This window comes from Eublepharis macularius, chromosome 5 (genome assembly GCF_028583425.1).
Source record: "Eublepharis macularius isolate TG4126 chromosome 5, MPM_Emac_v1.0, whole genome shotgun sequence".
NCBI lineage: Eukaryota > Metazoa > Chordata > Lepidosauria > Squamata > Eublepharidae > Eublepharis > Eublepharis macularius.
Window position 1 is genome coordinate 114,483,982 of NC_072794.1, and position 16,595 is coordinate 114,500,576.

The window sequence follows — 16,595 nt, forward strand, 5'->3', positions numbered from 1 at the left end:
AAGTAGAAAATGTGGGAGAAATGTATAATTTCTTATTCCTGGAGATGTACCATCCTGAAGAGAAAGAGGACCATAAATGCTGAGGTATCGGTTGAGCCTTTCCCATTCCAACACTCCTATCTACTGTACCTATAGAAATAAAGTGCTTCTTACAGTTATATTGAATCATCTCATTGCAAAAACACAAATACATCTTGTGGTTATAATTTTTTGAAAAAAAGAACCTTTGCTACTTTGGATAATATTGGAATTCAAGAATCACACACCCTGTAATTGATATTCATATTGTTTAGGTAACATAAAAAGCCACAGCCAGTGTTACCAGAGTAATTAGATTAATATAATTCCTATTTCAGTTTCACATTCCAGAATTACTACTTCATGTGTACATAGCAGAAGAGTTGGGTCAAATAAGATGTTTTTTTTATAATTTTTTGTATAGTTTCATCTTGTAGTCTTTTAGGAAGATATTACAGCAATGCATTTGTTCGAGTGACTGTCCTTTTCTTGGCTTCATTCCTGCAGTTTGCGCTTGTTCTGGACTTTCAAGCTTGCTGTATAAACATGTTCTTTACCTTAAACTGGTGCAGTGAAAATACTCTTGGCAAGATCACTTCTGTCAAAAAATCAAAACAAAGTTCAACTTGAGACAAAGCCTCATCACACATTTTTTTTTGCCGTCTTCTCTACTATTGTAAAGTAAATTAAACATTTGGAGACATTCTGGCTCTGAGGAGGACTAATATTTATATACACACTGCATTTGCGTATCTTGGAAGATACCTTGAGACAAAGTTCTGGTGGTTGTTTTTAATGTTAAAAGTCTTCCCACACACCCACTACTATGTCTAGTTTTACCACTTAGTAAGTCCTGCTGTTCTTCATTTTAAAATACTCTCAGCATTGAAAGACATAAGGTGCTATTATGATATGCAATTTGCATTAGATATGATCTGGAAGTTGCATCTCTGGTCCATGTGTCTTGACTGACAAAGGTCTATCTCTTTCATTCGTACGTTCTTGAAAAGAAAAGCTGACAAATGAAGTCTCTCTAAAATACATATGATTTGTATATTTATGTTTATTAGGAAGTAAGCTAAGTAAGCACTTATCTAAATCCTGCATTCATGGCTAAGCTGATCCATGCTATGATACTGTCCAGATTGGATTATTGCAACATGCTCTATGTGGGGCTGAGGAAGCTCCAGTTGGTTAAAAAAGAGTAGCAAAGCCCCTCTTCTGAAGTACACCACTACTGAGTAAACTGGACTAGCGACCTATTCGGTTCCAGGCCCGGTTCAGAATGCTGGTTATTAAAGCCCTACATGGCCTAAGACCCTCATACTTATTGATCCACATCTCCCAGTATACTCCATTGCGCCAGTTTCATTTTGCAGACAGCCTCCTCCTGAAAGTGCCACCCCTAGGACTGTGTACACAGTGAGATGATGGGCCTTTTCCATGGTGGGTCCAGTCCTTTGGCTGGGTGAAGAGTAGGGTTGCCAGGTTCCCCAACACTTCCGGTGGGAGGGGGACCTGGTGCTTACCTTGTCAGTGCTCCTGCTGCTTCTTGCATGGACTCACTCCCGTGCCTATGTGATGATGTCACTTCTGGGAAATGATGTCATCACGCAGGCGCAGGAGGGCACGTGCGCTTCACGTGCAAATTGGTCCCCAAGTGGGTCTGATTCAGCCTGTTTGGGGCCTAGTTAGCCCACTGAGAAGTAGGAGCGCATTCAAGGGTGACGCAATGACATCACTCTCAGAGGTGATGTCATTGTACTATCCTGGGAGCGTGCCCAGGAGGTCAATTTCCCCACCTTTCCTCCCTTGCCAGCCAGGTGAGTAGAGGTGGAGGGTGGGAGTGGGGGATCCCCTGTCCCTAGCAAGGGAGTGGCATCCCTAGTGAGGAGAGCACCTTCAGTTGCTACATTTAGGAAGACACTTAAGGCAGTTTTATTCCACAGAACATTTAGTGGAAGGTGAATCATTCCAACATCTGGCTATGAGTTTTAATTTGGTGAAATAGCTATGTTGGAATGTTTGTCTCAAAGGGTAAAAGAATCTTCACCATGGGAAAAAACAATACAACAGAAAGCCTCTGAATTATATGTAAGAGACAGCTGGGGGAAAGTAGCATATCAGTTTAAGAGTAGTGAAGGTTATATGATATGCTATCACTGCCCTTCAAACAAATGTGTGTCTTTCTATCTGTCCGTGGCGAAACTGTCAGTTGTGTGGGGGTTTAACACAGTCTGAAATGGGGAAAACCCACCCATAGTGTGCACCTATTAACTAGCACTCTTTCACTTGTACAAGTCAGCACATATTGAACATGATCTTAAAAAGTGGTTAGCAACAAAATTATTTCCCACCTATTCCAAGGAGATCGGATATATGCAATTGCTGTAAAATGGCTATAAATGTAATAGGGAAATGCTTTGTCAGATCTAAATTGAAGACAGGGTCTTATTCCCCCTAATCATACTCATGTTTAGAGATAGTTCCAAGGAAGTATGCTCAGGGCTGAAACTTCAAAAGGCCACTCTTGCAATGACATGCCACATTGTACCAGGGTAACTAAATAAATGAGGTTATTTCCCTAGCTTTTCTTTTGTATATATTTGCCTTCAATAAGTGTCTTCTTTCAGCTCCATGGCAATAAGGGGCGGTGGGGAGACTGATTCATTTAGAATGATGACTGGGTGCCAGATGAATCCTCATTGTGGCTTCAGCCCATTATTGTGTTGCTCTTTGGAGTTACAGGTTTGAAGAAGCTCAGCCATCTCCTACAGCAACATCATCCCCTAGTACCTGACAAAGGTTAATTAAAGTCTGTCTTAGTTCCTCATTTTCCTTTACACAACACTCCCCCCCCTCCGAATGACATCATACATAGCTCATCTTTGCTGGGTAGAGATTTCACACTACCCCCTTGTGATGGAAAAATAAAGCAAACGTTGTGTGGGTCTTGGCAAGTAGCCAAACTAGTAAGTCCTCTTGAAAAGAAACCAGGTTACCAGGCTGCACAACTTTACTGCTTTGGTGTAGATTTGGTCATTAAGCGGTGATGGGTTGACTGGAATATTTCTGAGAATTTATTAGTAAAGGAGGAACATGCCTTCCTACTCAGATCCTATACTTGCAGAGCCAAATTCATCTGCTCTCAAGTATAAGCAGGAAAAAACAAATGGCCTCAAGATCATGGCCTGAGACAAGTCCCCCCCCCTTTTTAAATATCCAGCCCAATGAACACTTCTGGTGTATTTGAAAGTATGCACACAGTTTTGTGTCATTTTGATTGGTTTAATAAAGGATATTGCATAGATTTTGGGCTACACTTTGTAATTTCAGGCGTCAGAGAGAGCCAATTTTTTTTACAGTCAAAAAGTTTTATCCCATATCTTTTTGTTATTAACTAAAATGGGGAAACAGTGAACATCTCGCTGTCTCTCAAGTGTTTGTAAAAATGTTAATTAATATAACCCAATGCAGGCATATTCATTTTAAAAAACTGACTTCATTGTATCAGACTGGTTTTTGGTCGTCGTACAGTTAGCTCTCCTAACTTTAGCTTCCCTACCTGGTACACCACCATTCTTACTGGTTTTAGGTGCTGATTGTCATAATTACTTCATACCAGCTCCTGTGAGAAGTCCAGAATGGTCTGGGCCACTTCGTTTTTGAGGTGCCTAGCCATAATAAAAAATAACCCAAGAGTATGTGTCATATTTTGATCCAAAGAGGAAGTGCATAAAAACAAATTGCAAAAAATTCAGTGTCTTTCAGCACAATTCTGGGCGGGGAAGCACTCTAGGAGCTGACCAGGAGTTACACTGGTGTATCCTGGACATGCTAGTATAACCCCCCCCACACACACACACACAGACCCTCCACCGGCACGCCAGCACCAGCACATGGCCACGGCAGCTGGCCATGGGTGTAAGTCCCTTTGCTGGTGTGCTGGGGTGTGGGCCAGGGGGGTAGGGCATGAGTTAGTCGGCTTCCTAAGCTGTTTCAGCTCAGGAATGCCCCCAGCCAAATGGCCCTCCCCCCACCTTTGCCCTGCTTCTTATTGGCACAGATGCTATCTGAGGGGATATCATATAAATGACTCCTTTCAGAGCAGCATTGTAGCAAATAGAATGTGGGGCAGGAAACAGACTGTTTCTTCAATCCAGAGTCAAAGCAGAGCCTGATTCTGAGGGGATTTTGACAGAAGTAATAAATATGTACCTCAGTAAAGCAACAGAATCCTTTGAGTCATGACAAGTACCCACAATAAGGCTTAGGGTGTTTCAGGAGAGGAAACTGCCCAATAACCGTTTTGCACAGCCAGCTTCTGGATCTTGAGAAAGGTTTGAACAAAGACATTTTGCTGGACCTGCAAAGTCTCTAGGGAAGAAAAACAAGGAGACAGAAATAAAATGTAAGAAAGCAGATTAACATCTTCCGCATCCTCCCTCTTTCCACTGCCGACACTCATGCGAGAGGCCATCATTCACATACTGGGTTCATCTCTTCCTGCCAGTGCACCTTCCTGAGCTAATCCATCAGTCTCTGTGGTGGAGCAGAAAGAAGGAGGCAGCCCCTCTTTGGAAACCTGGAGTCAGACTCTTCTCTCTGTAGCTTGGGTAAGTTGTGATGCTTCCCTTCCTGTCCTTTAATTGACATGTCCAAATTTGTTGAATATGGCTTAAAAAAAAAAAGATGCAGATATGCCAGTGGGTGCTTCACCCATTAACACTACCCATTGTTAAAGAGACCAGTGAAGGGACAGAAAAGGGGAATTCCATGAAACTCAAGGAGGTAACAATATCATACCAATTAAAACATTAAAATAGTAGGATAAAAATATACTGAGATAAAACCCACAGAGCTCCGGGTTGCACATCTGGTCTGGTCACATCTTCCACTAGAATCCTGCAACTGAAATCAGGAAAGGTAGCTGGCCCTGATGCCATCCCCTCTGAAATTTTAAAATTAGCCCCCCTTGCACCTCTGTTTACAATAGTAGATAGAACAGGCATAATCCCTATGGTGTGGCTGAACACAGTAGTGGTTCCGTTATATAAAAAGGGCGACCATACTAACCCTGCCAATTATAGGCCAATTCACCTACTCTCCATAATGGGTAAGCTATACACTAAGCACTTATTGACCAAGCTTAACTTTTGGATGACGCAGAAGCGTATTTTAGGCCCTGAACAGATGGGGTTTTGTAAAGGGAAGACCACGTTTGACCACTGTATCACCCTATCTCGTTTAATTAATAAGTACACTGTGAGAACTAATCTGAAATTATTTCTGGCTTTCCTGGACTTAAAGGGAGCGTTTGACTCAGTTAACAGGGATCTTCTTTGGACTAAATTAGACCAGTTAAATATGGATAAGACTTCGTATGCATATTAAGAAACTATATACTTCTAATACCTTCCAGATTAAGTGCTCATTAGTAGGGATGGGCACAAACAGAAAAAAACTGAACATGATGTCCGTTGTTCGTTGCCATCCACGAACAGGGACTCCCGAACAACCACGAACATGGCCCTGTTTACGAACATGTTTGTGGTTGGCTGTTTGTGGGGGCCAGCAGGCTCTCCCCCAGCCATCATCCAAGTCAAGATCCCTACTGCACCACTCCCAGAAACCTGACCTGAGCAGGCACCAGGAAAGGTACCAATAATAAATAATAGCTTGGCCCAGAGCCTGGCAGCAGCCCTGGAACTTGAAGGGGTAGATCCCTACTGCTCCACTCCCAGAAACCTTACCTGAGCAGGCAGCAAGAAAGGTACCAATAATAAACAATAGCTTGGCCCAGAGCCTGGCAGCAGCCCTGGAACTTAAAGAGGTAGATCCCTATCCCACCACACACAAAGAAAATTCAAGCTCCAATGCACTCTCTCTATCAAAATGCCAACAGCAACTCTCTCCCTCTCCACTGTCTGCAAACTTAGCCAGAGCTGGGAGCCCCCCTCCCCCCTGGTCTTTGCAGACCTGCCTATCAAGCTAAATTGGGCTTAGACTGGGGTTTCCAAGGCAACAGCAAGAGTTCAGACAGAGTTCAGATAATCCTTGCCTAAGTTGCCAAGGGAATTGATTGCAGGTGCCAAACTCTCTGGCTTGACAAACAGCAATGAACAGGGCTTGCAACGACCACCTGTTCGTTTAGAATAGGGCCTCACTAAGAGTTTGTTCGCAAACTGCAGATTGGGCTGTTCGTGGCTTTTTTTTGTTCATATTGCGGTTCGTGCCTATCTCTACTCATTAGCAGGCAAACTGACTTCAAAGATTCCCGTTGACAAGGGCGTCAAACAGGGTTGTATCTTAGCTCCCTTTCTATTTAATCTTTAATAGGTGACCTTACTGATCACCTATCTGGTGCTGACTGTCATAGCCCAAAACTTGGTGTGATTCACATGCCTCTGTTTTTATACGCTGATGACACAGTCTTGCTGTCTTGCTCTAGAATTGGCTTAAGACGCTTGCTGACTCGCTGTATCCATTTTTTTTTTGCTAAAACAAGCTTCAGCTGAACTATGACAAGTCAAAAATCATAGTTTTTTTTTAAAACTCGGAGACCATATAAATGGTCCATGGATGGGAAGGAGATAGAACAAGTTAAATATTTCAAATACGTAGATATTTATTTTCAATATAATGCGACTTGGTCCACCCCCCGCAAGTATGCAGTGAAGACAGCTGACATTAGTACATCAGCTATAGCATGTTTTTTTACTCCAGAGGTAATCAATTTGCACCAGCTGCTTCAAAAATTTTTAAGTCCAAAGTGATTTCACAACTATTGTATGGGATTCCGATCTGGATTAGGGCCTTTGATTGGGTCATCGAACGCGTTCAATCTAAATTTTTGTGAAAAATTCTGGGCCTACCAGAGTGTGTTCCATATGCAGTTATTTGCTTAGAAACTGGTTTAATTTTAGTGGAAACGAGGGCCTGTCTTATGACATTTAAATACTGGCTACGGTTACATTATAATTGTGACCGTGGGAGCTTTATATATCAAATGCTTTCAAAGTCCAATGTGTCAAATTGGTCAGCATATATCATAGAAAAAAATAAAGGCATAGTTATATCTCTGGGCTCTCTGTCTATGTTAACATCAAATGCCGCATTTCAACAAATTAAGAGTAGGATGCTAGATATTGAGTGCCAGAAATTATATAGCTTGGCTACTAAAACTTGCTGTCCCCTGAGTTTTGAAATTCCTCTCACTGTAGGGAGGATGGCTCCATATTTATCTTCCCTGCAGGTGCCACAACTTCGTAGAGCATTTTCTTTGGCCAGGTGCAATGCTATGCCTTCGGCCATTCTATATGGCAGATTTAACAGGATAGCCTATTCAGCTAGATGCTGTTTACGTAAACAAAAATGTGTTGAGTCAATTTCAAATGTTCTTTTGCATTGTCATTTGTACACTGGCATATGCCAAACATATTTAAAATCTGTTCTAGCTAGTATGATGGATTGCTCTGACTCGCTCAAAGTCTATAGACTGTTGAATGATTCTTTTCCTGATGTCACCGAGAAGGTGGCTAAGTTTCTCCATTCCGCTTTGAAGTTGCGTCAAAGGATATCACAGAAATAAACTATAATTGTATTTATATATTTGTAATGTAGTATCCTTTTAACTTTGTTTTTCTTTTTTTGTAAGTGGATAACTTGAATTGTTGATATATGCCAATAAAGGCTAACTTGAACTTGAATATCATACCAAGGAATAGTGCTCTTCCAGCTCAACAATATGAGTTAAGATGATGTGCAAAGGTAAAAAATCCTTTCCTTCTCAAACTGCTGTCTCCTGTTCAGCGCTGCCCTCTTCCTTCTTCCTCTTCATGTTGCAGAAGCCATGGAGCCCACAGAAGCAAGCAAAAGTGAACTGGGGCATCCCCTAGGGTAGGCAAGGGACAGGAGCATCCAAAGGAAGTCTGCATGGAGTAAAGTGAGAAAAGAGAGAGTTTTTCCCCCTCCAAACAGAACATCTCTAGCTGGCATCCTCAAACAATTCCAGAGCGAGAGCTCAAGAGGCAGCTACAAGCCTCCTGCCTAAAACAAATTGGGCAGCTGTTTCCAGCCACAATTCAGAACTTTCTGTTTTGATGAGGCACATTTTTAGAGAGTGTTCTTTTATTTATTTATATACTCCATTTATAGTCTGCCTTTCTTGCTGAGAGTAGAGGCTGCTGCTAACCTCTACATCCATTTCTCTCCATCAACTACATCTATGATGTATCATCATGGGTATGTTCTATACCAGCATGGTGGGTATCAATGCCATATAAAAACATCATGAGATAAGGATCTTGAACAGATTAAGATCTATGGACCCTAAGTGCTAGAGAGCTCAACAACTAGCCACTGTTAAAAACAGAGTATTGGACTGGGCAGACTCTGGGTCTGAACCAGAAAAAGTGAAGGAGGCCATGATGCACAATACGTGAAACTCAGTTTCTCTTTCTGAAGCTTATGCCCTTGTACCATTTTGTTAACAGGAAAAAAGTGGCCAATTCCCCTGCAAATTTTCAAAATACTTGTTTTTTGACTTAAAGCATGGCTGGGGCCAGTGGATCAAATCTCATACATAAATTCTGTTACTTAAAAAGCAATTTGTATAGCTAGTGGGCCTGGCCTAACTGAAGAAACATAAAACAATTGCTTGAAGTAACAGCCCAGATTCCAGAGGGGGCAAAGTTTTCCTAAGTCTGCCTCTCTGTTGTTATTTTTAAAAGTTATCTATCCCCTTCAGGTAGAAACCTGTCTAAGAGTTGCACTGGATCCTGGGGTTATAGAGACACTAGTGAAGCCTTAATAATTATAATGACTTGGCTTACACAAAGGTTGTGAAGCAAAACCACAAACACGTAATTTCCAGTTGGCTTGTGTTTTTTTCCCACTCCTACCCCCACTGAAGCGCAACATTCCAATCTGTGAATTACCTCAGCCAAATGAAAAAATAAGACGGGAATGCCAAAATCCTGTTTGAGATGGTTGCTTTTCAATAGCTCAGCTAGCACTTAAGCCCTCCAAGGCTACAGGGAATATTTGACTGACCTTCCAACTTCAAACACAAACTGCTTTGCATTCATTATAGAACCCTTCAGTATCTCAGAATTGTCAGTGTCACACAGCAATGAAAATTACATCCCTCCCATCCAGTAACCTGGGAACCAGAGAAGGTTAGCCCTCTCCTCGCTGCTTCAGACTGGCCTTGTCTTCCCAGTGATGGACTTTGCCTTTAGCACAAAGCAGCCCCGATGAGATAAGCAACAGAGGCTCACAGCCCTTATGATTCTACAGCTGCACACTTCCCCCTCTTCCCACTCCCTTCCTCCCAGTTTCATTTGACAGGTTTCTGTATACCTGCCTGCCAGACTCCTTGGTTTAAATAAGGCCCCCTGACACTTCCTCTGAGGCTTTATGAAACAATGACTAGAGACCTCCTTAATGAGTCTTCCCATCTGCAAGGTTTGTGAGCAGACTGCCAGCTTCATTTTGCTCTTAGCTGCTTTTATTCTGTGCGTGTAAAAGGGTTCTCGGAGGTGACTGGCAGAGAGCAAAGTTCTACCCAACGAAGCTACTGGAAGGCCGGCTCTGCGGCCACAAAGCAAGCTGATTTCTCAAACCTCCACCTGCAATTTCACTGTCTGTGTTTCTGTAGATGACTGGGAATGCCAGAAAATGCCTTAATCAGCATAGAGCTCCACTGCAGGAAGATAATGGCAGGAACATAACATAAGGCGGGGGGGGGGGAGCATTTTCAATATATGTAACAATTAAAGTACTAGTTTTTGTAGTCATGTTTTTCCCTAGAAACTGCAGTAACAAGAAAATAACTATTTTTATAAATCAGTTTATACATCTGCTTAAGAAGTTAGAATATATTCTTTAGTCATTGTATAAATCCACTCATTGTTTTTCTTTTGCTTTATTAGTACATTTAACATTTTGTTACAAGGTGTTAGAATTTCTTTGTCTGCAAACCATACTATTTTAATAGAAAAGAGCAAGAGCCCAGTAGCACCTATAAGACTAACAAAATTTGTGGTAGGGTATGAGCTTTCGTGAGCCACAGCTCACTTCTTCAGATACAGCTAGAATGTGAGTCCAACTGTCCATATATCTTGGAGAGTGGAGTGATTACAGAAGCCAAATGATGATAGCTGGTGAATGACAATAGCAGGTGTGATTGAATAGGGTTGGGTATGTAGAGGGGTAGTGAGTATGGAGAAATTAGCATTGGTAATGAGACAGGAACCCAGTGTCACGACCAACATGGCTACTCACCTAAAACTATCCGGGTAGGCTCACATGGGAAAAGGTGTTCCTTAAAGTATGTTAGTCCCAACCCACATAGGGTTTTAAATATCAGTGCCAGCACCTTAAAGTGCACCCGGGAGTAAATTGGGAGCCAGTGTAGATGAAGAGAAGTTAGCCGTGTTAGTCTGTGGTAGCAAAATCAAAAAGAGTCCAGTAGCACCTTTAAGACTAACCAATTTTATTTTAGCATAAGCTTTCGAGAATCAAGTTCTCTTCATCAGATATACAGACCAGTCTCTGTATCAGGCATCTGATGAAGAGAACTTGATTCTCGAAAGCTTATGCTAAAATAAAATTGGTTAGTCTTAAAGGTGCTACTGGACTCTTTTTGATTAGTGTAGATGAAACAAGAGAACAGAGTTGGATGAAATGACCCACACCTTTCCAGTTCTATGATCCACATTCCTGTGCTACATCTTCTCCATCTGTTCAATAGAGGAATTCCAACCATACTTCATTGCAAAGCCATAGAACAAATAAATGTGGGGACCCTTTTACGCTCACAAAATGAGAGGCATGAGAGAACGCAAGCTACGATTTCTTCTGTATATCTGGAGAGTATTTCAGGAAAGCAGATAATGACCAGGCAAGATCAATCTTAAGAAAACTTGCCTATTCTGTTACTATCCAGTCCTTGGCATGGAATATTCTTTGTTTAAGACATGTATAACTCATCTTTCTGCCTGAACGGGCAGAAATTTCCTTCTGCAAGAAAAGGGGGATTTGGGTTGTTAATGCCCCACACAGGAAACAGAGGAACCTGAAATCAGTACCATGCCGTATAAAGCAGTCTTCTTCCTTCATGATACTAAACAGGACACTATGTCTATGATCCATTCCAAGGTTCAGTATTAGAAGAGTGCTGCTTTGTCTCTCACTCTCCCCCAGTGCCTAAATACACATTACTGGAAGATAACACCAGGTGACACTAACGCCAATAAACCTCATTGTATGGATGAGAAACACGCGATGGAAAAGACAATGAGCTGTTTATATGGTAGCATCCCAGTTCAATAGCAGCAGAAGGGAGTGTACAAAAGTACCTGGAGTGCATTTACTTGCCAGGAGACTCAGGTCCTGGGTGGTCTGAGTGACAAGAGTCCCAATTCCATTAGGGAGCCATTGATGTATTTAGGAAAGCTTGTAGCATGGAACCTTTTAAAACCGACCCTCTACTTTCTATTCAGGGAGCAGACAATGATGAACGAGCCCAGAAGAATAGAGGCAGTACAGCTGAGTCAAATGATTCTGTTCCTCTAGAAAAAAAGGGGAGAAGGGATCTTTTAAGGAATGAGGAATAATTAAAAAATAAATGAACTAGTTCTGATGGAGTGACAGAGGCCCTACTTGATTTGCAAAACCCAAGCATGTTTCATGGCCCCACTCTGCCCTTTCTATTCAAGGGAGAGGATCCTTTGAATAGAAGCCTCTGCAGCCAAGAAAATGCGGTGAGCATTAAAAATGTAAAGCCAGAGAATTCTCTTTAGTCAATTGCTTAACCTCAGGCTGTGTTTGTCACTGTCAGAGTGATGAATTGGGAGCTGTCTAAAATCAGCATGCTCACTTTAATAATGTCACTTTCCCCAAGCCCTAATAAATGTCTTTCTGAACCAGCTGGACAGAACCAATTCCTTAGACCAACAATTACCGATTTTACCAGGTTTTTGCTCTTCTTAACAGTTAGGTCCCTGCTGCTGAAATTGGAAATCTTTGTCCTTTCATGCATTCTCTCAGCAATGAGGAAAGAAGAGATCCAGTTTATTAAAGTCTTGCACTGTGAATTGGGGCAAGAGGTTTTGCAGACAGAGGTTGGCTGGTACTCATGAGTTTCTGTTCTCAATGTGACTACTACTGACACAATCAAGAGAGCCACATGTAATTGGGTATTGCACTATTGTAATCATCCATCTATTGGATTTTCCTGTCCAGACAGGGAAATGAAGATGGTTAATGATTACGGTAGAAATAGCATGTGGATTCTCCCTAGTGATGTTGGATCCCCCCGCGGTAGGTAGATGAATCCTCCTGAAATCAGGCTTTTTAAAGCATGGCTATCTATAAATTGTGCAATAGCAAGTGTCTGAATATAATCAGACTGGCTCAATTTTTAATGGTTACTTTAATTATTATTTTTGATTTTTCATAGGCTTAACTGTATGTTGTTTCCCCCAGATCCACACAATCAAACATGCAGATGGCGTTCCAGGCTGGGAACTCCTGTTCTCAGGTACATGTAGACCCAAATCAGATCAGGACTGCAGCGTGCAAGAAGGGGCTTCAGACTACCCAGTATGAAATGGCCCCAGTGGAGAGCACTCTTAGCACTGTTGGGGAGGCATAGGGATAGCTCATCAAGAACTGAAGCCAATGGGGCAAGTAGTAGTCCCCTAGGGCTATTTCAAGTTGAGAAATCAGCATGAGTGGAAGCATAAGCACCCTTTCCCTGCACACTGGTCCCTTCCAAATCAGAGCTCTGAACACATGGGAACTGAGTTCCCCGTGCAAACTCACAAGACACATCTGATTGAACATACCCAAAGGAGAATTGTGGGGGAGGAGCATAATGTTTAGCTAGGTCCTATGAAGTATTATTTAGTGTCTTTGTTGCTGCCCACCATGGGTCCTAATTTGTGGGGGAAATAAATCAATAAAGCCTCTTCTGACAAAATCATGAGTTGCAATCACATGACTAGAGCATGATGTCAACACCAGCTACTCGGACCTCTTTTTTTTCAAAGGTCCTGAATCTGATCACATAATGGCATTAATCTCCCTAACACCCACACTCCAAGTAGTAGCTTCAGCATAGAGTCCCTCAAATTACACACAACTCTTCTTAAATGAGATGACTGCATTTTATGTCCCTTGTAAGAAGATCATATGGATCAGTTCAGTTTAATTGAAGGATCCATGTGACTGGCAGGGCTTTTTTTCTGGGAAAAGAGGTGGTGAAACTCAGTGTCATAGCATAGGTTGCCAGGACCCGGGGCAACTCCCGGCAGGAGGTGGTGCCCCGGCACCACACGAATGCACACACTCCTGGGACCGCATGATGATGTCATTTCCAGGAAGTGAGGTCATCACACAGGGTGCAGATACCCCCAGGAGCACTCTTGCGATCTGGGTCTACTTGCCTCCCTGCCCCTTATCTCGCAGCCCTCCAGTGGCGCTGCCCACACTGCTGCCACCAGATCAGTGCACTCCTCAGCCAGCAGCCACTGCAGGAGGGCCAGCTCAGTGCCCAGCAAGCCAGTCACCCCATTGGCGCAGCAGGTGGCTCAGGCAGCCTCCCGCAGATGCAGCACAGGATCTCCTTGGTGTAGCACCCCCTAAAACTTTTGCACCCAGGGTGACCACCACTCTGGCTCTCCACACTACACCACTGGCCCGAGCAAGCTGATGAGCTTGGGTTGCCTGGTGCAGGGCTGGAGCGGAGGAGGGCTGGGAAGGAGAAATGCCAGCACCTGGTCTCCATGCCCAGGACAGGAAATCTCTTGCCCCAACCAGCCACGCCTGCTGCTTTGCTGCCCAGCGTGCCCTCGTTGGTGGGGATGTGTTTAAGGAAATGGTGGTAGAGGCAGCCCCTCCCTGGCAAACTGGAGCGTGGGGCTCACTCATGTTTCACCACGACTGAGGCTCAGCGTGCCACGAAAGAGCCGGGTGCCTTGGCCAGAGTGCGGGAAGTAAACAGGATCAGGGGGCGGGGCTACCAGACATGTGATTACTTTTGAGAGGTGCCGGAACTGCATTCCACTGTGTTCCTGCTAAAAAAAAAAGCCCTGGGGACTGGTATTTACAAAGAACTACAAATCACCATATGAAAATGGAAAATCACAGAAAATCTATTTCATTAGAATTTGGCCTAGAAGACTGATGATAAATATTAACCAAGAAAGCCCCACGCCCTGAGACATTAGCCATCTTTAGCACTGTGATAAATGCCGCCACACAGTGCTAAAAGATTCCATTTGCTTCCTTAGCTATTTATAATAGCAAACCTGTAGCCTTCAGGTAAGAAGCCCTGCGGCGCAGAGTGGTCAGCTGCAGAACTGCAGCCCAAGCTCTGCTCACAACCTGAGCTCGATCCTGGCGGAAGCTGGGCTCACGTAGCTGGCTCAAGGTTGACTCAGCCTTCCATCCTTCCAAGGTCAGTAAAATGAGTACCCAGGTTCCTGGAGGTAAAAGTGTAGATGACTGGGGAAGGCAATGGCAAACCACCCCATAAAAAGTCTGCCAAGAAAACGTCGTGATGCAATGTCCCCCCCATGGGTCAGTAATGACTCGGTGCTTGCACAGAGGACTACCTTTACCTTTTTAGCCTTCAGGTAAGGACATGCAAAGGGTGATATGATGGCAGACCCAGCTTGTTGTGTACTAGTAACACACTCAAACCATCAACTATTCAAGGGACAGGAGCCCTGGCCGCCTTTACCACTAGTCATCTGAAATAAGCTGGATTCTGTTCAGTAGCATCAGGAATAAATAAGATGATGGAATATCAGAATGAATGTCATGTAACAAAAAGAGTGTTAGCCATCTTCACTCTCAGCAGGCAACAATGGGATAGTCACAATCTCTCAGCTGAGCCTAATCATGCTTCACAGGGTTGTTATGGGAATAAAATAAGATAATCTCACATCAAATGCTCAAAGAAGAGTCAGATGCAAATGTCATAAATATTTTTGCATTAGTTTTCCCATTACCTGATCCAGCCTTGCACTTTCCCTTCAGGGCTGCATCTCTGTTAACAGCCAGCCTTAAAAGAAAAAAAAAACCAATAATGTCCAACTACAGCATTTAAAAAAATCTGAAAAGAAATAAACTCAATTAGTAAAGAGAAGCACTGCTCTTTTAAAAGGAAATAATGATGCATACAGCTGGTGTTTCAGGCTGCAGTGTTTGCAGAGAATCACTAATTAAAACATTGCTTCTGTAAGTATGCTGATCCCATTGATTCTAACCCCCTCTCCCCTCCTTGGCCCTCAAACACACACAGTTAATTTGCTGCTAGGAAAGCAAAGTCGCAAGGGTCCTCATTATAAAAATTTCACTGGCTGCAGCTAATGGTTGTAATTAATAGGTGCAATAAATTTCAAATGGCCAGCCGGGGTGTTCATTAGTTTCAGCCTGAGTCAGCACCAGTGGAGTAGCCTGTTACTTAATAACCCATTTTCTAACAGAAGAAGGAAGGAAGGAGTCTTCTGTGGTTTAACACAACCAGAGCTTTCCTACCAAAAAGAGGATGTCATTTGTAGCGAACAATTTAGTTTAGTACATACCCATCTGCCAAGTGTAAAAGAAACAGGTCAAATGTAGTTCTATGATGGAGCCTGACCCACTCAAGAGCAGCTGTATCACTGGTTAGAAGTGAGGATGGAGCAGTTATAAATTGCAGGGAAATGAACTTGACATCCTGATGTATTGCCAAGTAAATGGAAAGCTCCTCTAGTTTGCACCTTCCTCTTCAAACAACATCAGTGCTAAAGTTAATGAAAGACTAAGCTGAAGTACTTCACTAGTCCATCCTGTACACAAAGTTATATGAACATGTGCGTATATGTGATTCAATAGAAAGGAAAATTGAGCTCCTGTATAGTAATAGTTAATTATATTTAACATTTTAGGAGTATTGGAAATGCCTGCATACTACTTCGGTACTTCAGGTTGTCAACTGCCTGGAGAAAAAAATGTCTTGTCCCTTTGTGTGTATGTGTTACATGCTGTCAAGTCGCTTCCAACTTATGGTGACACTGTGAATGAAAGATCTCCAAAACATCCTATCATTAACAGTCTTGCTAAGATATTGCAAACAAGAGGATGTGGTTTCCTTTATTGAGTCAAGCCATCTCATTTTGGGTCTTCCTCTTTTCTTACTGCCTTCAAGTTTTCTGAGCATTATTGAATTTTCCAGAGAGTCTTGTCTTCTCATGATGTGACCAAAATATGATAGCCTGTTTTCTAGGGAGAATTCAGTTTAATAGAAATTTAATGTGTGGAAATGGGAGCTGAAGCTTTTCATGACACAGAAATACCAGTAAATAACAAGACATGGTAAATAATAGCCCATGAAGTCTCAGTTAAAAGGAGAAGACATTTTTCTCCAGGCCTGCTAGCAACCTTATCTGTAATTCCAAAACAATGCTTTAAGGTAGGTATTGTTATCCTCATTTTACAGATAGGCATTTCAGAGATAATGGTTTGCCTCAAGCCACCTGGTAAGTTCATAGTAAAAGATTGACATTTTACAGGCAACACTG

General features: G+C 42.6%; 1 protein-coding gene across 1 annotated transcript; it reads right to left on the reverse strand.

Moving 5' to 3' along the window:
• Positions 1-413: 413 nt before the first annotated feature.
• BLACAT1 (BLACAT1 overlapping LEMD1 locus) lies at positions 414-11,470 on the reverse strand. Its single transcript, XM_054979319.1, has 4 exons — positions 11,382-11,470; positions 7,736-7,949; positions 4,237-4,395; positions 414-616 (listed from the first exon to the last, which is right to left on the reverse strand). Exon 2 carries the CDS (start codon positions 7,907-7,909, stop codon positions 7,808-7,810), a length of 102 nt encoding a protein of 33 aa, XP_054835294.1. The 5' UTR covers positions 7,910-7,949; positions 11,382-11,470; the 3' UTR covers positions 414-616; positions 4,237-4,395; positions 7,736-7,807.
• Between the last annotated feature and the right edge of the window lie 5,125 nt (positions 11,471-16,595).

Bases quoted from the DNA above. Each gene is read 5' to 3' on its own strand.
- BLACAT1 (XM_054979319.1), bottom strand. From the start codon at position 7,909: ATGCCCCAGTTCACTTTTGCTTGCTTCTGTGGGCTCCATGGCTTCTGC.